We start from the raw sequence: 24,143 nt of genomic DNA on the forward strand, positions 1-24,143 counted from the left end.
CCCAAACACACAGTGAAAATAATTTATAGGGTAGACAATAAAAAGATAACATTTTTTTTTTTTTTGCTAGGACTCGGGAGCCATATATGCAAATACTTTCCCAAAGCCAAAACCAATGATAGAAGCTGCTTGGTCCAAAAAAACAAACTAGTAAAACAGGATGATACGGTCTTTCAGCATGGCTCTCTGGACCACTAGGAAAAAGGAAATTTAAAGGGACCAGGGATTCGTAAAAATCTGACAGCCATTTTAATTTTCCAGAACTCTTTAGCAGGCAAGGGGCTCCCCATCTCTAAGAAACTGGAGACTGGCTTATAGTCTAGACCTGTCCTGGCCCTTAAATGAAACACACAGGTTTCTGGGGTAAACAGACAGCAGAAACAAGGAGAAACATGGCAGTCTTTGATTTAGCAAAGCTGGGGATTAATTTTGATGTTCTAGGGAAGAAAACTCAATCTTCTTTATCTTCCAGTATTTTTGCCAAAAGGGTCAAGCATACACATGGGTGGCTGGACTCATCTAAGCACCTTGACCACTTCCTGTTTGTGGACTTCCTGCAGGCATCTGGGGAACAGGGTGCTGGACAGGATAGGTCTTTGGTCTGATCTAGCAGAATGCTCCATATGATGAACTTTCAACTCATGAGTCAAGTAAGATCTAATCTTAAAAGAAATGAAAGAGTGCCTTTCATTCAAGCTTCTGACAGTCTCTTCATAAATCATCTTACAACAGGACCAAGGTAGTAATACTTTATGATCATTAATTTAAGTAGCTAATTGAGAAAATCCAGGCTTTAATAGCTCCTTAACTTTATCCCTAAGTCTGAGTATGGAATCAAGAATCATTATTAAAAGAAAATCTAGTGGATGGCTTTTCTTTTTAGTCCATAATAGAAATTTCATAGGGAAATCTATGAATTCCTGTTCAAAGTCACTCCACAGCACCTTCCTGTTCAGCCAGAGTTATCAAGAGGGGACCTCATCCACTTCATCCATAATATGTAGATCACAGAACTGACCTATCAAGGGTTGCAGTATATTAACGTACACGATACACACTGAGCAGTCAAAAATATACATTTCCACCATCAATTAATGGAAGGTCATCTGAACTACTGCCCATGTTTGTTGAGAACCTTCCTCTTTTTGGAGCCGTTGTATGTACTGGATTTGTAAATAATGCAGAAGACAGTTTATTTCGCAAAGGATTTGAAGCTTTCCAAAGCCAATACAATTAGCATTTGCTTTACTGATTCAATATGGTTTTCTTCTTGCCAGAGCTGCGGGTCATTTCTCATTAGATGAAACTGGTCTGCCAGAATTTTGATGAGTTGCATGCTGCATTCCAAACACAAATGTTCTACTTGGATCTCATGCAGGAGGACAGTGACTTTATTTGTTCTACCATTGCATGCATCGTTTTTCAGTACTCTTTAGAACTGCAACTCAAGTTACAGGCCAAAAGTAAGCAACCCAATTTAATCCCAATACTATCCCATCTGAAAGGGTAAATGTGGATAAAAGCAGTTGGTGAGTGGGGTGGGACCTTAGTGTGTACCCGTTGATGGCTGTTTTACCTCCACCATTGGCAGCAGTATGCTTCTAAACGCCAGTTGCTGAGAATCACAGGTGGCCAGAGCGCTGTTGTGCTTATGTTGAATTTGCCATGGGCATCTGGTTGGCTGCTGTGAGAACAGAATGCTGGACTAGATGGGCCACTGGCCTGATCCAACAAGCTTGTCTTATGCTCTTCCTATTAAGTTCAAATGTGTGCAGTGCCGAGTGTCAACTAATGCACTTATATAACAAAGAATCAAGCTCAACCGTGCAGTGCTCAGTTTCAAAAAAGCTTCCATATCTATGCTTCCATTTCAAAAGCAGCTAATAGACATTATGGATAAATGATCTTTTTTGGAATGGCAGGTCTCTTTTTAAAGGCTTCAATACTGCATGACACAAAGTCTGACAATCCTGAATCTTTATTATTTACATTTTAGAAAATATTGGCATAAAAAATTAACCCTTTTTTAAGAAAAAGGCACAAGTTTTTAAAAAACTAACTTGACTGCGGTGTCAAATTATAGTCTACTTTTAAAAAAAGTCCACTGTCAAAACTGGATCCCACATTCTGTAATGCTAAATAGGCGTTTTACAACACTGTTATTTCTTACATGGCAAGCAGTAATTGAAAATCCTTTTGTGGTGCCTGAATGGCACTGCTTGGAGAAAAAGATTCGGTGAGTTATCAGCCGTTGCCACGACTGACAGAGGTAAGGCCGGTAGTCCATATCTGCTTCACTGTGGTGTTTTCCTGAACTTTCAGATGTGTTCAGTGATTTCTGCATGATTGTTTGAGTTGTTGCAAACAAAACTAAGTGGTGCTCTCTTACAAGCTTCCCCAGGAACTGAGCACATCTCTTTAGGTTTGCTTCCTGCTGGCTAAGGTTCTCCCCTCCATTGACTCTGTCAATCCAATAAAAGGCTGATATACTGTCAATAATCAAGAGGCACAGGGAAGGGTGAGAGCAAAACATGTTTTCCAAAGAGAAAAGAGTAAGAAGCAGCTGAGGGCTGCTGCTGCAATTAACAAGGAAAAACCTCCCCAGACACTGCTTTATCATCTCTTCTGTGCCTTGGGGCAATCTGTGCTCCAGAATAGTCACTAAACGCAACAGGTCAAAATGGAAGTCTGTATCAATAAAAAGCACACCAACATCCAAGCCACCACCAGATTTTGGAAGAATGCAGCGGGCAATAAGATGATAGAGCATTTCTGTTTTTCCTGTTCCTTCTGGACCATGGAATTCAACAATATCTCCTGTTTAATAATGAAGAAGCAAATGTTTAAGTTAGGAAGGCATTTGCTGTTCAAGACACCTTTCAAATGGCTCAGCTTTCAGCTGTAACACACACACCTCTATCTGAAATCATGTGCAACTTTTCAGTACAATCAAATTCCCAATCCTACGCAGGTCTATTTAGAAGCAAGCCCCACTGGATTTGATTATTTATTTTAATACAACAAACCAATACAGCTACACTTCTGAGAAGCAAGTGAATATATTTTCTTTTCTTGATGTATGTAACACACACTCATGCCAACCAATTTGTTCTCAGGCAGCAAGAAAGAAAAACTTTCCCTTCCAAAGCTAAGATAAAAAGAAAATGGGGAGCATAAATTTTAATTTGTTTGGTGGTTTGTTTACCATTTATCTTCCAATATGCTAAGACAATTATTACTGTGAATATTTTAAAGGATGTGTATGTATTTACCATGAATAGGATATCCTTCGTCAGCAAACAGACAAGGTTCAAGCGTCTTCAGAGAACTTCTGCCTTCAAGTCGTGCAAGAAGCTTTGAAACAAAGAGAAAGTCAACTTTACTGAAATTAATGAGTCAACAAGCTAAATGTATAGATTGTGCACAAAACTTAGTGTGAGTTCAATGGCTTCCCAGCAGCTGGTTTTAACTGCACTGCTGCATGTGCAATTAAAAGTATATCTCAATTACTTTTAAATTTCTAGACATGGCATCACCTATAGAATCCAAATAAAAACCTGTGGGCAGAAAAGCATGCCTAAACAGAACACACTGTATCCTCAGTGAAGTCAGTTCAATAAAACTTGCTATTTTGGTTGATTTCTATGTATTTTCACCAAAATTATTTAAAGCAGCTTATAAAAGAAACTCTGTTACAATCTGAAATCCAGCAATAAAGTCTTCATGCTCCAAAAGCAACATTCTATTATATTGTATTATCATATAATGGATCAATTGTAAGTGTTAGAGTAAGAGAGATATTAAACCAGACATAAAATAAATACAGAATTGCAAGTTCCTCCTAAATATGACCACAGTGATTTTAAAAAGTTTGCAGGCTAGTGCTGAGGTTGTCTCTTGAGTTGCAACAGTGAGTGCCATAGTGTTGAGGTCACTAAGAAAGCCCTGCAGCATTTCCCCACTGATCTTAGCTTCCTGATTAAAGATGGCTATTGCCAGGATCCTCCTGATTACAGAAGATGGAAAGCCTCATATAGGGAGTGGGGCTGTCCAATGCAGATTGGGCCCAGCCAGGCTACATAGTTCGAAGCCAGCACCTTGAATTGAATCTGAAAATCAACAGAGCACAGACCAGCATGTACACACAGGGCCTGCTATCTGCTTGCTCATTATGCAAAAAAATCAGTTATCCAAATGAAAAGAATGATGTCCAAACCTTGCTATACATGCTGCAGGTTCAGATATCCAAGTCTGCCCACTTCCTTGTTTGTGGTTTGCTGGTTAGCAGTAGTCATTTTTGGGCAGAAACCATGCATGTAGGGAGCGGGGAGAGAGCTTGGAGAAATCAGGGAGCAGGAGATTACATATTAGAAATACTCCCATAGGAATCCATGGAAATGTGGACTCATTATACGAATGCTTGTTTAACAAATGGTTTTCAGAGAATGCATTTTGTTCAGTATGCAGCATGTATGTATATGGCTCCCCCACCATCAAGAAAGTGGCTGCCACATTCTGCACCAGCTGTTAGCTTCCAGGCATTTTGACAGCAAATGTCCTGCATAAAAGGCATTATGACACATTGGACCTTCAGTGTAACAAAGGCATGCCTGGTGGTTGCTAGATTCCCCCGGTCCAGCAAATGTTAGTCTACATATTAAACAAAGCTGCCAAAACAATTGTTCAATCCACTGCCACCAAGACATTTTCTAAAAAGAGTATCGGGCAATGTTCCTAAGCACTGAATAGGATTCATCAAGGATGAAGATGCAGATAAATACTGGACAACTTTCTTTCCTAAACACCCAGGATCCCTAAACAAACCCATTCCGTCCTGCCTAGAGTGAGTTGCTGCTTGTTTGTCCTCTTCCATCTGGGCCACCTGGGGGAAAAATATATTTGAGGGTCCTCAGTGTACCAATAGCTCCAGATGATCTCTCTGTAACTTCAGACAGATAAACTTAACAGCAAGGTAGAGGAACTGTTAACCTGACGACTTTCATAAAACATCTTCCTCCATTACTACTCCCCGACAGAAAAGACTGTGGTTTCACCTTATCTGGTTGTTGGCTGTGCCTAAATTTGAGTGTTATAGAAAGACTAAGAGAATTGTACTGTCCAGTCCTTTTCGGTCAAGGAAAATGATAATCCAACTGGGGCAACTAAAGCAGGTTTGGTTCCAAGTGCAGGCTAGATCGAAACACATGCATGTAGGCAGTCAAGAAAAGGTCAAACTATCTTTCTTCTTTATTTGCCCATTTGTCTTATGCTGAAGCTTTCTAGATACAAACAGGCCATTTATTTTGGTCTGCAAGCTTCATGACATTTACCAAGAAATTCATGGACAGCACAGCCAGGGAGCCTAATGCAATATGGATTTTTGTGTTAGATGGACAAGTCTCTCAATTTAATGGTGTGTTTTGTATCAATACCACAAATGTCCTGGAGTACGAGGAGAAAGACACACACAAAACATAGTCACCATGACTAGGCACTATATACAGGGGAATATTCTTGCATCCAAGGTGATTTCACTCTTTAATTTGCATTAATTTTGATAGTCAATCTGCAATTTTATTATATAAGTTCTACTCCTCATGCAATCTTCTGCACAAGAAGGTAGGTATTGAAGACCTTTAAAGCAGTTTAAAGCAGCAATATTGCAAATAATTATGACATATTCCAGTGTATCTCCCACACACAGAGAGAATCTAGGATTAACAAAACGAATATAGAATACTTAACCAAAGTTAAAATGCACAAGCAAATATACTTCATATGAGACACAAAGACAAGTGTGGAAGTGGAAACATCACATACCGGAACGTTACAAAAGAACTGCAAAAACTACACTTTGATTTTGTAGGATGATGTGTAGGGGCCAGTGTCTGAATATGACAAACCTCCTGATAAATGCATTCAACCTAAGCTGTATCTGTTTGTGTCTTAGCCAGCACAAAGGTAGAGAATGACATTTTATTTAGTGTAATAGGTTTTTTTTTAATTCAAGACTTCATTTTTTAAATATATCAAAATCCTTTTGAGGTGGGGCTGGATTAATTTCCCCTAAATTGTGACTGATACTTTGCTGGTTTTATGATGTGTTACTACTTTTAATTACAATTATGATTTTAACAGGAATTAATTTTTTTAAAAAAACAACAACAGCACACTCATATCGTCTGTGTAAGAGACTAGAGCAACTCATTCTTCTTTTTATCTGTTTCTATATATTTGGAGATGTACAGTATGTGTGAGGGGGAGATTTAAGGGACAAAGGTTACAGTCACTTCATTATTATTCATTATTTTTTATTTTATTTATCCAAAGATCCCAGGACAGTGTATTGCACAACATGAAAAACATAATATAGAGCATAACAATAAAATAATCATGATAACAGTCCCCTCCCCAAATATTTAAGAAGCTATAGATTATTTAATGGCCAAAGGCCTGGGTAAAGAGGAATGTTTTTGCCTGGCGCCTAAAGGCATCTAATGATGGCACCATGCGAGCCTCCCTGGGGAGAGCATTCCACAGATGGGAAGTCACCACAGAAAAGGCCCATTCTCATGTTGTAACCCTCTAAACCTTTCGGGGGGGGGGGCAAAGAGAAGGGCCTTGGATGACAAGCACCGGGTCTGGCTTGGTTTGTATGAGGACAGGCAGTCCTAAGGTTCTCAGGTCCTAAGCACTTTGAATTGAGCCTGAAAACTAATTGGCAACCAGTGCAGTTGGCCCAGGACTGGGGTTATATGCTCAAACCATCTTGTTCTGTTGAGCAACCTGGCTATCAAATTTTGCACCAGCTGAAGTTTCTGAAAGGTCTTCAGAGGCAGCCCCAGGTATAATGTATTGCAGTAATCCAACCTAGAGGTTGCCAGAGCATGGGCCACAAAGGTTAGGCTATCCCTGACCAGATAGGGGTGTAGCTAGGCCACCAGCTGAAGCTGATAGAAGGCCATCTGTGCCACCAAGGTCACAAGCGACAGTAATGGATCCAGGAGACCTGTAAACTACATACCTATATGGAAACCATTACATCTGAGTTCACAGCCAATACATTCTGCACAGACTATCTGAAGGAGGGGCTTTAGTTAGTGACAGCCCAGACACTTGGCATGTAGAAGGTCCCTGGTTCAGTCCCTGGAATCTCCAATGAAAAGGATCTGGAAGCAGGTAATGTGAAGGAGGCCCTGGGAAGCCACCACCGGTCAGAGTAGATAATACTTAACTTGTCTGATCTAGTGCAATACACCTTCCTATGCAATTCCATGGCTGCTGTTCTACCTCCTTCCCCTTTGCTAGCCACTCTCAAGAAGTATCCTACTCACTGTTTGTTAAAGGCTAAATACGATTATATTATAATAAAGGTTCACATATTTTTCTTATATAACAGCAGGTGCTTATCTGGAGAACAGCACATGCAAATTATTATGATAATTTAAGTACTAATGCACCTGTGCTTCTGATGTATGTTTACTTTGTAGGTTTTAAAGCAAAACAACTGCAGCCATTTAGCATCATGCTGTGTACGATGGGCAACATCCCAGGGGAGTCAGCTAACAGTTTTACAGAAAGAAAAACCCAACAAAAGCCAGCCTCTGTGCTAACCGTCTTAAGCCAAACTGTTGGGATATTAAATATTAATCCCTACAATGGACTATTAAATACTGTATTTATTATCCATTCCAAAGAGAGTTTGAAATTTTTACGAACCTAACAAATTCCACTGCAAGAACACCCCCAGCTTTTATTTAATCCCATTGTTGCTGAAAGGACTTCACAACATTCTCTCTCCCCTCAGTCATTATATTTTCACAACAGCCCTGTGAGGTGGCCTAGGCTAAGATAGCAACCGGACCAAAGTAAGGCTTTTGTAGTCCAACACGCCTAACCTCTACAGCACACTAGAGACATGGATAAATAGTCAATATGGAACTCAGATGTAACGGAAATGAAGTACTCTTCTTAATCATTTGATGGTTATATAAACTTTTGGAAAACAGAGACTGCCAATTTCTGTACCCCCAGGAGCCACTCTGTACTGAAGACAGCAGTTCCCAAAGCTCAGAGTGGAGTTGCTTTTACTGTATTCTGAAGCTGGCATCTATCAGGAAGACTTGGCTCCATCTTGGACTGAGCGAGGTCAGAGGTCCTTGCTGGGAACTGTTGCCTGGGAACTGCCAATGGCCAAAGGAGTACTTGGCTTCATTGTGGACAGTGAAGTCTAGCGGCTCAACCCACTCGCCTTAGAGTTCCTCAGTGGGAAGTCCAAGAATGAGGGCAAAAAAAGTCTGAAAAAAACCTGGTGCCATGTTATTTCTTATTATATGTGCTAATCTTTTTGGATGCAGTTGTACTGTAAAAACTTTTTCTCCGCCACTCTGAGAACCTCTTGGGGCTTTCAAGTAGGATATGGAATACGCTAAATAAATTAGTAACAGCTTCACATTTATGGAGCAAATGCACTTCAGACATATATGAAATCGACAAACAATAGAATTGTAGAGTTCTATATGTAAAAAAGAAGAGTCAAATCTCTTTATCATTTGTAAACATAGGGAACTGCCTCACACTAGATCACACTAGATCAGACTACGATGATTGGCAGCAGCTATGCAGAACTGCAGACAGTCCTGCCTGGAGATGCCAAGGATTGAATCTGCATACAAAGCAAATGTTCTACCACTAAGTCATGGCTCCTCCTCAAGTTTTGGTACAGCCACCAGGGACCAGAGCTCACAACTGCCACCCTGAAACCAGGGTGTGTGTCAAGTTAGGTTTGCATAGTGCTATCACTGACTCAGTAGCATCTTGTAAACCTGGCCCTGCCATCTTCCTCCCCACCCCTTGGAAGCGATTGTAGAAGATAAATGACTGGCAGAAATTTGCCCATTACGGCTTCACATTTTCCATATTCACCTGTCATTACGATGCTTTCCCTTGACTACTTCATTAGGCGGGTGGAGCTTTTCCTGGCCTCAAAATCTGTTTGTCATGCTGCTATGACATAAGACACAAAGATAGGAAAAAATGTGGCAATACTATATCCAGGACCTTATTTTATGGAACCACTTCCCAGAGAAGTCTACCGGGCCGGCTTGCTGCTGATTGTGAGGTTGGTTGGAGACAGTCTGTAGGAGATTCTGGCTGTGTTTGGATGGCTGTCAATCACCTTAATAAGCCAAGATATGAACTCCAGGGCCCGCAAGGCAGGTGTTATGCTCCTCCCTGATGCAAGCTGCAGACAGGGAAACAGGTCTTCAGTTAACTATGGTTTCCCATTACAGTGGTGCCTCGCAAGATGAAATTAATTCGTTCCGTGAGGCTCTTCGTATAGCGGTTTTTTCGTCTTGCGAAGCAAGCCCATTGACAGCTTAGCGGATTAGCGCTATTAGCGGATTAGCGGCTTTTAGCGGATCAGCTGATAAGCGGCTTATCAGCAGATCAGCTGATAAGCGGCTTAGGAAAGGGGGGGAAGGGGAAAAAACCCGCAGGAACTCGCAAGACATTTCGTCTTGCGAAGCAAGCCCATAGGGAAATTCGTTTTGCGAAGCACCTCGAAAAACGGAAAACTCTTTCACCTAGCAGGTTTTCCGTCTTGCGAGGCGTTCGTCTTGCGGGGCACCACTGTACTCCTGGTTAATGACGTCCAAGCAAGGAACACTAAACTAGGGCTTTATATCCAGGGTTGTTTGGAAGCCATTAACCAGAGCTTTCTTTTTCAGACATAATGGCAAACAACACTTAACTGAGGTCTTGCTTCCTGGCTCATGCAGGTGAGGAGAAAAGAGTGGCCAAGAGAAACAGGCCCACACCTCAGTTTATGAAGCAGAGGCATGGCAGTCCAAAGGCAGCTGCTGGGTGAACATGCACGAACTTTTGTTTGTTGCTTTATCCTCAGTTTATTTAAAGTCTTTTTATACCACCCTTCGGTTTTAGAAAGGAAGGTGTCATTGAAATGCAGGTGGAAAAACAGGTAAGAAACGAGAATCGTGTGAGGGGCTCATATAAGCCGCCTTGTGAGAGCTGAAAGATGGGTTAGAAAATTTCCAAGGGTCAAGGCCTATTCCAGCTGCACACCTCCACAAGGTAACCTACCATCAACCATCCTGTGAAGAAGGTTCCTGAAGGTTTAAAAAATATATCGTTGGCTGCCTTTTTCTGTTTTCTTTTCTATGTTTCACCTTCATAGACTGTGTACCACTGTCTCTGTGTGACTGGGAAGAGGCAGGAGCCCAGCTTGAGGACTTCCCGACAGCGTCCATAGCTGACCCCTGCTGGAAACAGGATGCTGGGTTGCGTCAGTCTTCCCCGCCCGCTAGAGGCATGGGAGAGACCCCTCCCCCCGCTCCCTTTAGCGCGAGAGAGTGGCCGGGGGAGGGGGCGTGCGCGTGCGCCGTTCTCTGCCTCACCTGGGCGCCCGACTCCGCCTTCCCGAGCCCGTCAGTCATCGCTCGCGGAGGGAAACCCGCAGCAACGGCAGCTCATAACCGTAAAAGGAGGGAGGCGCCAACGGTTTCATACTTCGGCGCGCAAGCGCCGCCGGAACTGCCGCGCACGCGCTCTTCTCGGATCTGGAGGTGGAGGGGTGGGGCGAAAAGGAAGGAAACTTCATTACAGGGCGTCCAAGGCCTCCTTCGCTGATGCTCTGCCTCGCGCGCAATTCGGTGTATTCCGACGCTTTCCAGTATGGAGCATCTCCCGCTGCGTGTATGGAAGCACTCCTGAGTGGAGGCTTCTTTCTGCAATGCGACCGAAGGGTTTCGATTTCATGTTTTACATTTCAAGCGGGAGTCTTGCTTGGTGCGCAACCTGCAGGGCGGGCACGCTGGTTGCTCGTGCCCACCAGTTCCGGGCGCGCTTACTCACAAGTAACCTGAATTCAGTAGCCTGACAGTGAAATCCTTGGCGTGTTTGCTCGGAAATCGCTCTATGTTCGGTGGGGCTTGCTCATACGAACAAGTCTTGTTGTTGTTGTTTAGTCGTTTAGTCGTGTCCGACTCTTTGTGACCCCCTGGACCAGAGCACGCCAGGCACTCCTGTCTTTCACTGCCTCCCACAGTTTGGTCAAACTCATGTTTGTAGCTTCGAGAACACTATCCAACCATCCCATCCTCTGTCGTCCCCTTCTCCTTGTGCCCTCCATCTTTCCCAACATCAGGGTCTTTTCCAGGGAGTCTTCTCTTCTCATCAGGTGGCCAAAGTCTTGGAGCCTCAGCTTCACGATCTGTCCTTCCAGTGAGCACTCAGGGCTGATTTCCTTAAGAATGGGTAGGTTTGATCTTCTTGCAGTCCATGGGACTCTCAAGAGTCTCCTCCAGCACCATAATTCAAAAGTATCAATTCTTCGGCAATCAACCTTCTTTATGGTCCAGCTCTCACTTCCATACATCACTACTGGGAAAACCATAGCTTTAACTATACGGACCTTTTGTTGGCAAGGTGATGTCTCTGCTTTTTAAGATGCTGTCTAGGTTTGTCATCGCCTTTCTCCCAAGGAGCAGGCGTCTTTTAATTTCGTGACTACTGTCACCATCTGCAGTGATCATGGAGCCCAAGAAGGTAAAATCTCTCACTGCCTCCATTGAGCCCAAGAAGGTAATATCTCTCACTTCCTTCCATTTCGAACAAGTCTTAGTCTCCACTTATTTACCCGGGAGTAAAATCCACTGGATTCAGTAGGGTTTACTGTACTTCAGTTTAGCTGTTAGGATTTCAGCCAAAAACCATTTTAAGCAAACTTACGTGAGGTGTAAAACCCATTGAACATAATGCGATAAATGAGTAAATACATGTACGATTTCCATTTTAGGTGCATACAGTAAGCCCACAATTTATGCGCATTTAATTTTTGTGCATTCTGTTTTAGGTGTGTGGCAAAAAAAGGGGGTGGGAAGCCACTGCCACCGGAAAAATGACTTATGGCAATCTCACTCACCATTGAACCCAATGGGTTGAGACTTGGCTTTAGGCATGATCCCCAGAACATAATCCCCATTTAAGTTGCGGGCATACTGTATTCAAATGTTTAGAATTAAAACTTGTCACAAGTGAGCCTTAGTGTGAACAAGTAAAACCCCTGAAATGTTGAATAGCAGCAAGGCAAGAGCCTGACCAGAACTTTGGGGGGGGGGGGGAATCAATCATATTTCGTATTTCTCTTGCTGCTTATAAAGACACACTTTCCTTTTAATTGCATTCATGGTGCATTCCATGGCAGGATCCTTAAGCACTTTGCAAATAAGAGCAAATTAATCCTCTTAATATCCCAAGAGAGAGCATACATTAAATTACTAAGGTAATTGAACAAAGATACAATTACCTTTGTCTAGCAGAGGAACTGCAAGAACCAAAGCAATCATTCCATGGACTATTGTACAGGGAAGGAGATATTTCCAATTTCTCTCTGTGTGTGACTGTGCAATTTCCCCTGAAATAAACAGCACCTGTTCAATCAGATTTCCAGCTGCAACTTTTAACACGGGGCATTAGGCATATATAAGATTTTATTTTTGAGAGGGAGTCCTGGGTATGATTAATAGGATTTCCTGTTTTACTGAGCCTGCTCCTATGCCTTTGATAGAAGAAAAATTGAGCAGGAGTAGCCTATCCTGGGACAGTGATGAGAATAGCTTTACCTCAGGTTCTGCATCTTCAGCCCCACCCCTTAATTAGCAAAGTATCCGGAGAGGAAAGAAAATCCTGAAAACACTCTGCTGAAACGGAATGAAAACTGTAATTTGAGGAGAAATTTTTTTTATCATTCTTACTTAAGGGAGACATTCAACCAAACATACAGAGGAGAAGATTCCTTCAGAACTACACAGCCAGTCAGAGTGGATGTTACCTTCATGAACATCATGCCACTCTGCCTAGTTGCTAAGCAACATCTCCATTCCCATGGTTAGATGACCCTTAACACTAACAGAGGTAACCCATATGGAATGATGATCCCTGCTGTTACTCAGATGGGAGGCGCTCAAAGCAGAGAGATTTGACTAGCATTTAGAATTATCTGTATCATCCATATCCTCTGCTAGGTGGCTGGTACCTGGAGATGCAGGGGATATAAACTTGGGACTTTCTTCATGCAAGGCAAATGTTCTACCACTGAGCTACAGCTCTTCTCTAAAGAAGGATAGAGCAAGGTCCATGGGGATGGTTTGGTACAAATCTAGAAACACATGAAACTATTGTGCTGGGTCTGCCTAGCTCAGTATTTTTTAAACTGCCTGGCAGGGGCTGTCCATGGTGTCCAAGACAAGTCCTAGCCCTACCGCAGAAGCGAGGGATTGAATATGGCAGCCTCCATGTGTGACAACATGTTCTCTAGCATTGAACTAGAGCAGGGGGCCAGATCCGGCCCAAACGCTTTCTCAATCCGGCCCACGGATGGTCTGGGAATCAGCGTGTTTTTACATGAGTAGCGTGTGTCCTTTTATTTAAAATGCATCTCTGGGTTATTTGTGGGGCATGGGAATTCGTTTATTTTATTTTTTTCAAAATAATAGTCCAGCCCACCTCATGGTCTGAGGGACGGTGGACTGGCCCCTTGCTGAAAAAGGTTGCTGACTCCTGAGCTAGAGCTCTTTCCCAGCTGTGAATACTATGGAACCTGGCATGCAGCTGAATCTGTAAAACCACAAGTATCCATTCTTTAAAGAAGAAGTTTATAGTCATCATTACTAAATGGAAAATTTGGAAAGGAACGGGCAGAAGTGCATATTTAATCTAATTTAGGCAAGTTCTCTCCATGTAATGTGAAGTGTTTGTATAATTTGGGATTTCCCCTCCATTCTGTGCAGTACTGCAGCTCCTCTGGAACCAACTTTGTTTTAAGATACGATAGAAAGGAGATGTTGTAAAGCAGTAGGTAGAGTACATGCATTTCATGCAGAAATGTTCCAGGTTCAAACTTCCCCCATGCCCCAGAGTGCACCTCCAGTCAACGGATTTCAAGCATCAGAAACAGAAAAGACTAGATGGACAAGAGTCTGAATCAATGTAAGGCCTTGTTATGCTGTCCATCTGCACTATGATGCGACTGAGACGAGATTGGATTGCTAGAAAGATAAAACTACAGGCCACAGTCAAAACATGATGCATGAAGAATGGCACAGTGGAAACCAGCCAAAACGGCTCAGACTAATCAACCATAAAGCGTAAAAGAAAGATGGCAAATTGAAGCAGCTTGTTTGCATAAGATCTCTTATTGCAGATATAGGAAAAGGCGAGTAGCAATATCCTATTTCTATGGCTGCTCACCCAGATGCCAGTTATAATTAACTGCCATTTTAAATGTCTTTTGCTCTTTAAACCATGTAAGAAAAAGAGCACTTCTTTAACTACCGACAGCAGCCTTTCTCATGGGGCGTATGCAAGAGGATGAAAATCATCCAACATTAGAACAGTCATGAGTTCTAAGCCATTTGTTACTTCTTGCGTGTGGAGAACCTTCATATCCCCCCAAACATAGGTATATTATAAACATGTTAACCCAACGAAAATATGCAGAGCCTGTTTGCAGCTATATGTATCGATGCAGAGATTTTGACTTCACCAGAGGAAAGTATGTTTCTCTATTAGGTCTGCTCTTCCCTGAACTGACATCTGGGACCAGCCATTCCATCAGGCTGCCTATCTTCTCAGTGGGAGAGATAGGAAGCAGAAGGTACATTTCATTAGCTTTGCTGGAGCCCCAACTCCATCAGGCACTTCCTACCCCTGAACTGTGCCAGCTGGTCATTACGGGAATAACTGTTTAGAAACTGGTGCCTGAGTTTTGATTTTTATTATCCTTTTCCCCTTGTGTGTCATGTTTTTGTTTTTGTTTTTAGATTGTGAGCCTGTGGGTAGGGACTGTCTTGTTTTGATTGGATGTAAGCTGCTCTGGGAAGCTTTTTGGCTGAAGAACGGGAGCAAATGCTTTGAATAAATAAATAAAGCACAATCAGCTTGCCCTGGCCTTCACCATCCTAGGAAATGAATGCTTTTTGAAGATGCTAGACAATCCCTGATAGCAGATCTCAGGCCTGGATTTACAGCAGATACCAGGGTTCAAGGAAGTTCATAATGTATGGTCTCTCCTGTCATATTAAAGGTAAAGGTGAAGGACACCTGACAGTTAAGTCCAGTCACGAACGACTCTGGGGTTGCGGTGCTCATGTCGCTTTACTGGCCGAGGGAGCTGACATTTGTCCGCAGACAGTTTTTCCGGGTCATGTGGCCAGCATGACTAAGCCACTTCTGGCAAAACCAGAGCAGCACACGGAAACGCTGTTTACCTTCCCACCAGAGCGGTACCTATTTATCTACTTGCACTTTGACATGCTTTCGAACTGCTAGGTTGGCAGGAGCTGGGAAACGAACAACGGGAGCTCACCCCGTCATGGGGATTTGAACCACCGACCTTCCGATCGGCAAGCCCAAGGCTCAGTGGTTTACACCACAGCACCACCCACGACCCTTTAGCGCCACCTGTCATATTAAGTTATGTCAATCTTTTTATTCATGCCATGATCTACAGTAATTTCCAGAAAAGTTCAGATTGGCACACTCCTATGCGCAAAGTCTAGGGCGGTCCCCACAGCTCTTGGCATGTTGACATCCATCTGTCTCAGGAGACAGCACCTGCTGTGGCTATAGAGACTGATACAGGAGAGACATGTTTTGTTGCAGCTGGGGCAGATGAACGGCTGTACTGCTGCAGATGCACCATGGAGTTTCTTCTGTCTGTGCTCCTCCCAGCAGTCATTCCTCTTTTGGTCACTGCTGTGGATACACAACCTGACTGTCAGCGCTGCCTGTGTTGTAACAGCACCTGCAGCTTGCATTCTGTACAACTTAAACCGTAATAATGCTCCCTGCATCCTTGATAGGTGTTCACATCTCTTCCCTCCTCCACTCGCCATGTTGTCCTTCGTACTAGAAAATGAGTAGTCTGTTTAGTAAGCTCAAGTCAGCACCCCCACAGGCCAATTTATGCTGCATAAGGAAGGCATATGTGGGCTGTGCTTTAAGAAGGGAATGTTTAAAGTTGAATAGCAGCCTGAGGGCAGAAGAAGCTGCCTGTGAATTTTCCCCCTGCTCATTTTCTAACTAAGATTACATGTCATTCCCCACAAGCTCGGGCCAAGAGGGACACTTGTTTCCATGAGTCACACACAGCAAATGTGGGTCGTTTGTGATGAGAAGCCTGATGAAAGTGAAGCTTTGCACTACAGGCAGCAACAAGGGAGCTTCTTTAACACTTCTGGGTAAGTGTGCCTTTCATAGCATGAAATACCGTAAATGCATGACTCACAATTCTTTAATGGCAGAAACGACTTTTCAGGCTACTGAAATCATTTCAGTGAAATGAGGTATTTGAGAGCACATGAATGCCCCACAAAGAAGCCTGGGAATGTAGTTTATCCTTCACAGAACTACAGTTCCCAGCACCTTTAATAAGCTACAACAGTGCCCAGGGTTTTTTGAGGGAAGTCATGTGTTTGCCGCCCAGGAATGGACTTTTGTGTGAAAGCACTTCAGTTCTGGTATTGCAAACAAATTCCTAGGCTTCTAGTGTGCTCAGAGACACCCTATTCTTTAATTCTCAACGATATGACTTTCGCACCTGGCTCTGTGGTTAGGGGACGCAGGTGGCGCTGTGGGTAAAACATCAGCGCCTAGGACTTGCCGATCGCATGGTCGGCGGTTCGAATCCCCGCGGCGGGGTGCGCTCCCGTCGTTCGGTCCCAGCGCTTGCCAACCTAGCAGTTTGAAAGCACCCCCGGGTGCAAGTAGATAAATAGGGACCGCTTACCAGCGGGAAGGTAAACGGCGTTTCCGTGTGCTGTGCTGGCTCGCCAGATGCAGCTTGTCACGCTGGCCACGTGACCCGGAAGTGTCTGCGGACAGCACTGGCTCCCGGCCTATAGAGTGAGATGAGCGCACAACCCTAGAGTCTGGCAAGACTGGCCCGTACGGGCAGGGGTACCTTTACCTTTACCTTTTACTGCGGGTCTAGTAAAAAACTAAACAAAGCACATCTGACAAGTCTGAAGTCTGCTGTTCCAAACCATAGACTGAAAGCAGGGCGTGTGGGAGTGGTTGGGTGCAGGGATACCAAAGAAGGGTGCCAAAAACAGAAGAATGGCCAGTTCTAGTGTTTTATTAAAGACATATTAAAGAAGCCTGCCAGGTTGCCTAGTCTTTGCGGACAAGGGATGGCACTGCAGCAAGGAGATGGCTTGTCTGTGCCCAAGCAAACGTGCATTCATTCTTTATACACAAAGCAGCACCTGTCATTCCACCTGACACACAGGTGGCAAATACCCAAACCTTACAGATAGCTCCCCTTTCTGGGCTCAGATCCCAGCACCCCAAGCCCACAAGGATAACATCAAAGCACACCAATTAGCTTATCTCAAAGCAAGTGAATATAAGTACGTATGAGCTCATTGCTACAACAACTACCAATTAATTGTGGGGTTATCTTGACTGCCAAGATGGCGTTCGCAAAGCTTCTGGAACATTCATCTTTGGTTCGACACATCTGCCCACCCCGATTTATATGACATGAGACTGTTCTAGCTCCCTTAGGTAGCAGCCATTGAATTAACTCCACCTTCTGATCTGTTTACCTTCAATGGGGCAAATCCAAAGTGGAAGCCAGTGGGCGATACCTGCAGGAGCTGGGGAGAAACGGAACAAATGCCCCCACACGAACCAATGGGTATTTATTTTCACATGCTCACTGCCCTAGTATGAATCGCCTTGTTGTGTGGACTTGTGTGTATTTGCATTCACTGGGTCAAGTGTGGCTTAGTTGTTTTACATTATTGCTGCAATCCTATGCACAGGAATGCCTATTTTTCTCCACCAAAGGCTGGTCTGAATACATGGTGTATGATCTACCCTTTCATATATATTTTTACCTCTACATCATGGAGGAAGTGGCCCATGTTTACTAACTTTAATATTATTTTATTTGTACCCTGCCCATCTGACTGGGTTGCCCCAGACCCTCTGGGATATATTAAGATTGGACCTAATGCTGGAATGTGTTTGCCACTTAATACAATGTTCTAGGAGAACCTTTTAACATGAGGAAGATGGCCTCTCCATCCTGCAACTGCCAGTGTAGGGCTTCTGAGAACCATTTTGCCTTGAAGGGAAAGAGAGAAAGATGGGAATGACAGCACAGAGAGCTGCCCATTATCTACCTGCAAAGGTTCCAGGTGAGATGGCTTCTCCCTCCCACGATCGCCACCACCTAAGGAACATGTTGTCCAGATGAGAAATCTAGGGTGTGTACACACTATAACTTTAAAAACACATTCCTTCCCTCAAAGATTTCTGGGCACTGTAGTTTGTGAAGGGTGGGGGGAACTGTAACTCTGTGAGGGGTATGTACTGCCCAGAATTCTTTGCGGGAAGGAACTTTAAAGGCATAGTATTTACACAGCCCAAGTTTCAAATAGTCCATTCCCCCACCTAGGTTGTCTTGGCTGTTTTATTATATAGTTTTAATCAATGTGAGTTGTTTTAATATTTCTTCATAAACTGCTTTGGGAGGTTTGACTGAAAAGCAGGACGTAAGTAATACAATTTTTTAAATGAGTTTGTGGGTGCCAGGCACCCATAATTCCTGGATTTGGTAGGTGTTAGAATTTAATCAACATGTGGAGCATTAAACTGGAAGTCAGACTCTTAATAGATTCCCGTGTTCAGCCAATCGCCTGAGAGAGCCATTAACAAAGAACAAACACAGGGAGATGGGCCATCATCAAAGCAGAGACTCTGTGCCAGCCGGCAAATGGGTGGAGCCCCTCCCTGAGCTCTGAGATAGCAGAGAGACCGCAAAGTGGGGAGTTTAAGATTGCAGTTGGCGATGATGTGGGCTGGAGTTAAATAAGGACAGTTTGTAAAACGCGGCAAGCTGGAGAGAGGCAGAACCATGGCTGGTGTCTTTTTTAAATCTAAGGCTGCTATGGGAGAAGTATGACCCTCTTGCAGTTTCAATGCTATGAGCCCCTCCTTCGTAGGCTCAGGTTGTATATATATATATATATATATATGTAAATATACCTTATACTGTATCATAAAACAATACAGTCTCCACTGCACCTCATTTTCCAGAAGGAAACATGAACCTTGGGTAAGCTGGAGTCTTTAGAAGATATCTGAAGGCAGACCTGTGTAGGGAAGCTTTTCAATGTTTAATGTTTATTATGTTTTTATATATGCTGGAAGCTGCCCAGAATGGTTGAGGCAAATAATAATAATAATAATAATAATAATAATAATAATAATAATAATAGGCTGGGGTGGTGTGCAACAATATATTAAATAAGGCCGCCTAGCCCCACCTACCTGAGAGTAAGCCTCACTGAATCTAATAGGGCTTACTTTTGAGTGCACACAATTAGGATTGCTCTTTAAATACATATTTTAAATTCTGAACATTATACAGTATTATAGATTGAAGCTGAGATGGGTAAATGTCCCTCCCCCTGCCTTATGGTGCATCCTGAAATGTTTTTTTCTCAATTGGCTGGTAAATTTTTCTCCCCTTCATCTTTTTGCTCTCACAGTTCATCTTAGCTTTGTCTACTGTGAGAAGGATAACAGAGCCTGTTAAGAGACTAAACAAGATAGCATTTGTAAAAGCTCTAAATAGAATCAAACTGCAAGAACAAGAGGAGGAAGGACTTGCATGTTGGTGTTGCAGGCTCTCCTTTGATTTCATAATTTCAAAAGTTTACCTGTGAGTTTCTGTATAACTTATGGAAGAAGTCTTAGCTTTGTAATGGCTAATGTGTTAAAATGCATTTGGTGTTCAAAGCCCATTAATATATTGATGGATCAAAACAAACAAAAGATAAAACGCCACATTAAACTCAGCAGTTCTCTGTTCAAAAAAGCAACGCTTCATTTTATAATGGACGATAGTAGCTCAAAAATGACAGTTAGATCCGACAACACTTTCCTCCCTAGATTTACATAAGGCAGAAAATCAATTGCACTGGACTTTATGGTTGCTTCTGCATCTCCATGTGAGCTCTGTTTGATCTCTTTTCTTATAACAGGTGCCACCAGTTAATGAGAAATCAACTGCTATGGGAAACTCTTTTGTATGTGAAGCAAGATGTGAAGGTGAAAATTCTACTTCCCTTGTTTGCAAAAACTAAGGGAGTTTGGCTTATTGCAATCGTCAAAAATATTTGTGAACTTCCTGGGCTGAGCTAATATTTCTTGCACAGTGACATATTCTTGGATTGTTCTGCTCCCTTCGCATGGAATACAACAATAACCATATCCTACATAATGTCACACATTATGTTGAGAAGTTTCAGGGATTCCAGCATGCACTCTGGGTTAGTTTTCCTGGAAAGAGGTCACTGGAGACTTGAGGCATTTATGGGAGGCCAAGTTTTATTTACACATAAGTATATACAGGCTGACCATAAGCATGAGGTTCACAGCATGAATACTACAGCAGATCCTGCTCCCCATTTAGCTTTCCAGGGGGATAATAATAATAATAATAATAATAATAATAATAATAATAATAATAATTATTATTATTATTTATCTCTCGCCCATCTGGCAGGGTTTCCCCAGCTACTCTGGGTGGCTTCCTACAAAATATTGAAATACAATAGTTACACATTTATTACACATTAAAAGCTTCCCTAAACAGGGCTGCCTTCAGATGTCTTCTAAAAGTCTGGTAGTTGTTTTTCTCTATGACATCTGGTTGGAGGGTGTTCCACAGGGTGGGTGCCACTACTGAGAAGGCCCTCTGCCTGGTTCCCTGTAACTTGGCTTCTCGCAGCGAGGGAACCGCCAGAAGGCCCTCGGCACTGGACCTCAGTGTCCTGGCAGAACGATGGGGGTGGAGACATAGGAAGCTGCCTTATAGAGAACTAGACCATTGATTCATCTAGCTCAGTATTGTGTACAGTACACTGACAGGAAGCAGCTGTCCAGTATTGCAGGCAGGAATCTCTCCCAGTCCTACCTGGGCATAAGGCATATGGTCTGCCACTGAGCTACGGCCCTTCCCGAACTACAGCAGTGGATTCTCGCCTCTGTCTCTTTCAGACTAATTTCCAGCACTACCAGTCTATCGTCCTCTTTCACACACGCAGATCCTTGATGATGCCACCTCCAGCCTCGGGAGGTGGAAAGAAAGACCAGCCCCCTTTCAGAAGGTTCTCTGACCATTAATAATAATAATAATACAAATTTATTTATATCCCGCCCTCCCCAGCCAAAGCCGGGCTCAGAGTGGCTAACAACAGTAAAATAATACAACATTATAAAATCAATTCATTATAAAATCAGTTCAAATCAAATTGATGGCAACCATTGGGCTAGAGTTCTGTGAAGAATTACCAAAGGAGGGGGTCAGGCTGTGCCTTGGCCAAAGCCCTGGTGGAACAGCTCTGTCTTGCAGACCCTGCAGAAAGATGTCAAGTCCCGCAGGGCCCTAGTCTCTTGTGACAGAGCGTTCCACCAGATTGAAGCCACAGCCGAAAAAGCCCTGGCTCTGGTTGAGACCAGCCTAACCTCTCTGTGCCCCGGGACCTCCAAGCTGTTTTGTTTGAAGACCGTAAGGTCCTCCATAGGACATACCAAGAGAGGCGGTCCCATAGGTACGAGGGTCTAGGCTGTGTAGGGCTTTAAAGGTTAAAACCAGCACCTTAAACCTGATTAGCGTCTGTTGCAGGAATAGCCAACATGGTGAACTCCAGATAGTAAACATGAGAACAACACTGGATCAGGCCAAAAGCAGGAAGAACAGGGCCATCGCGGCTAGTATCTGCTGATAGCTTTATCCTATTAATTTGTCTAATCCTCTCTTAAAGCCATCCTAGTCACTGGCCATCATTACCTCCTATGGGAGGGTGGTCAGTGGTCAGGAGTGATGGGAGCTGAAGTCAAACAACACCAACATCTGGAAGACACCACCTGGCCACCATTGCCCTATGGCAACAAACCACCTGTACGTGACCATATATTTCATTATACAAAATACAGTCCTCCCAGGAAAAGGGAATCTAGCAGGCTAAGCTTAACCTATTTAGCAGCCTCTTTTCACAACCAGAGTTACAGGGTTGCCAGAATCCTTGAGACACTATGCTATACCTACCTTCTCAGCTGGGATTTCCAGGTCAAGAGTGTGATGTGGGTATTCTGATGAGCTCTTGAAATAATGCAGTTTACTCATTACCTTTCAAAAGCTTGGGTGTCTGTTTTCTACAAACACTGCTGGCTTGTTGCTTTGGGGTTTATCTGTCACATTCATCGCACAATCCCCATTCATATTTCATGATTTATTACCCTACACAGAAGTGCTTTCTGTGTATGAAACACAGCATGTGAAGCCATCCTCAGTTGAAAGTCTGGTCTTGTTTGAAGAGAGGTTTTCCTAAGCCCCTAATAACATCTTTCCTTACTTTTACTCTTAGTAGATCTGACAGATATTACTTATAATTTATATTTCCTAATCTAACATATGGTGACACTTTGCTTCCCAATAGCCGATTGACATTTTTTAATGTTTCTCTTGGACTGTTGCCTAAGTACATTTGCAAATAGTTTAGTGCTCAGCTTAAAATGAATTCACTCCCAGAATTCCATTTGCAATCTATTATTTATGGCTTACAAATGTTAAGATCAAAAAGAAAATAATCAAATGTATATTATATTGTGGCATATGGTCCACTGGGATTACAAAAGTCTAGAAACTTTAATGCTAAATTTGTGTAAAAGGGAGAATTCCTCCCTCTTCCCCAAGATTCGAGAGCTTGATGCATTTCTTAAAGGGGCTGGGGACATGAACTTGCTTATTTTCGTCCACTAGTAAGAAAAAGTATACTTGACTGCCCTACGTTTATTTTATAAATTCAGAGAAAATGCTGTCACCAGCGCTGGACATACCTATGGATCAAATGTAGCCATCCACTATCTCTCTTATTGACTGCATTATGAATGATTCAAATAGGAGTGTGTAAATAGCTCTGCATGATGTTTAAGGAAAATCATGAATGCAGAGATTGTGGCATTACTTGGATTGGGTTACATGCATTTGTCTCCATCTAGTAAGGTAGTTCCAGATGTGCAGTTGACGCACATCTGGATGTGTATGCATATTTGTGATGTTATAAATTATTATTATTAATCTGTTCCCCCCCTGAATTTTCTGGGTGTGTGGTGCAGATGTGAGTCAGCACCCCAGACCACTAGCTTCCTGGCACAAACTGACTACCAGAGATGGGTGAGCTATCTAAAGCTCTTCTTAGAAGTTTCACTTGGGAATTTTCCAAAATAGTGGGGAAACTACAGTTCTCCTGCCAACCTCCGCATCTCCAAACATCAAATGGAGACAGACAACAAAGGAGCAGCAGCAAAGACAAACAATAAGAGAAGAAAACATTACCCCCTCTTCAACCTCTATCACCCAATTATGTGGTCTAAGAGCAAGCTGGAGTGTGGGAAAGGACAGATAAGTTTCCCCAAGGTTAGTTTGGACTCTGTGTGGGTGTTTGCAGGAATCTCTTAGGGCAGAGCTTTTCAAACTGTGTGTCATGACACGTTAGTGTGTCCGCTGCAATGTGTAGCTGTGTTGCGCAAATGCTCCCTGCACTCCTCCCGGGGCTGGAAAGGGGTTAGTTTAACCTCCGGTTTGCTAGTAAAACTGAATTACTGTGTCTTTAAATGACGCATGTCTAAAAAGTGTGTCCCTAGCATGAAAAGTTTGGAAAGCTCTGTTTTAGGCATTGGGTGGGTGTGGAAAAGATTGGGGAAGCAGGTAAGCTTTATGAGCTCCCATAGTTAAGTTTACAGCTTGGCTCTGGAGAACAGAAATTTGCTGGTCTCTTTAAAGTTATTGTGACCATTTTCTCCACACACCCCTTAAAAAGGTAAAGGGACCCCTGACCATTAGGTCCAGTCATGACCGACTCTGGGGTTGCGGTGCTCATCTCGCTTTATTGACCGAGGGAGCCGGCGTACAGCTTCCGAGTCCTGTGGCCAGCATGACTAAGCCGCTTCTGGCGAACCAGAGCAGCACACGGAAACGCTGTTTACCTTCCCGCCGGAGCGGTTCCTATTTATCTAATTGCACTTTGATGTGCTTTCGAACT

General features: G+C 43.2%; 1 protein-coding gene and 1 long non-coding RNA gene across 5 annotated transcripts; one reads left to right on the forward strand and one right to left on the reverse strand.

Annotated features, from left to right (window-relative positions):
• Positions 1-1,962: 1,962 nt before the first annotated feature.
• XRCC2 (X-ray repair cross complementing 2) lies at positions 1,963-10,569 on the reverse strand. The gene is made up of 3 exons (XM_083705140.1): positions 10,419-10,569; positions 3,273-3,354; positions 1,963-2,817 (listed from the first exon to the last, which is right to left on the reverse strand). Exons 1-3 carry the CDS (start codon positions 10,455-10,457, stop codon positions 2,108-2,110), a joined length of 831 nt encoding a protein of 276 aa, XP_083561266.1. The 5' UTR covers positions 10,458-10,569; the 3' UTR covers positions 1,963-2,107.
• A 255-nt stretch (positions 10,570-10,824) lies between these two features.
• On the forward strand, positions 10,825-23,043 carry LOC310828103. 4 transcript variants are annotated; one of them, XR_014556669.1, is made up of 4 exons: positions 10,825-10,945; positions 16,132-16,262; positions 18,079-18,227; positions 20,079-20,382. It is a non-coding gene; the product is annotated as an uncharacterized lncRNA (long non-coding RNA). The 4 variants fall into 4 exon arrangements; XR_014556670.1 differs by lacking the exons at positions 10,825-10,945; positions 20,079-20,382 and adding an exon at positions 21,864-23,043 and having other exon boundaries at positions 15,418-16,262; XR_014556671.1 differs by lacking the exons at positions 10,825-10,945; positions 20,079-20,382 and adding an exon at positions 21,725-21,830 and having other exon boundaries at positions 15,418-16,262.
• The last annotated feature ends 1,100 nt before the right edge of the window (positions 23,044-24,143 follow it).

This window comes from Podarcis gaigeae, assembly GCF_964106915.1.
Source record: "Podarcis gaigeae genome assembly, chromosome: 12".
NCBI lineage: Eukaryota > Metazoa > Chordata > Lepidosauria > Squamata > Lacertidae > Podarcis > Podarcis gaigeae.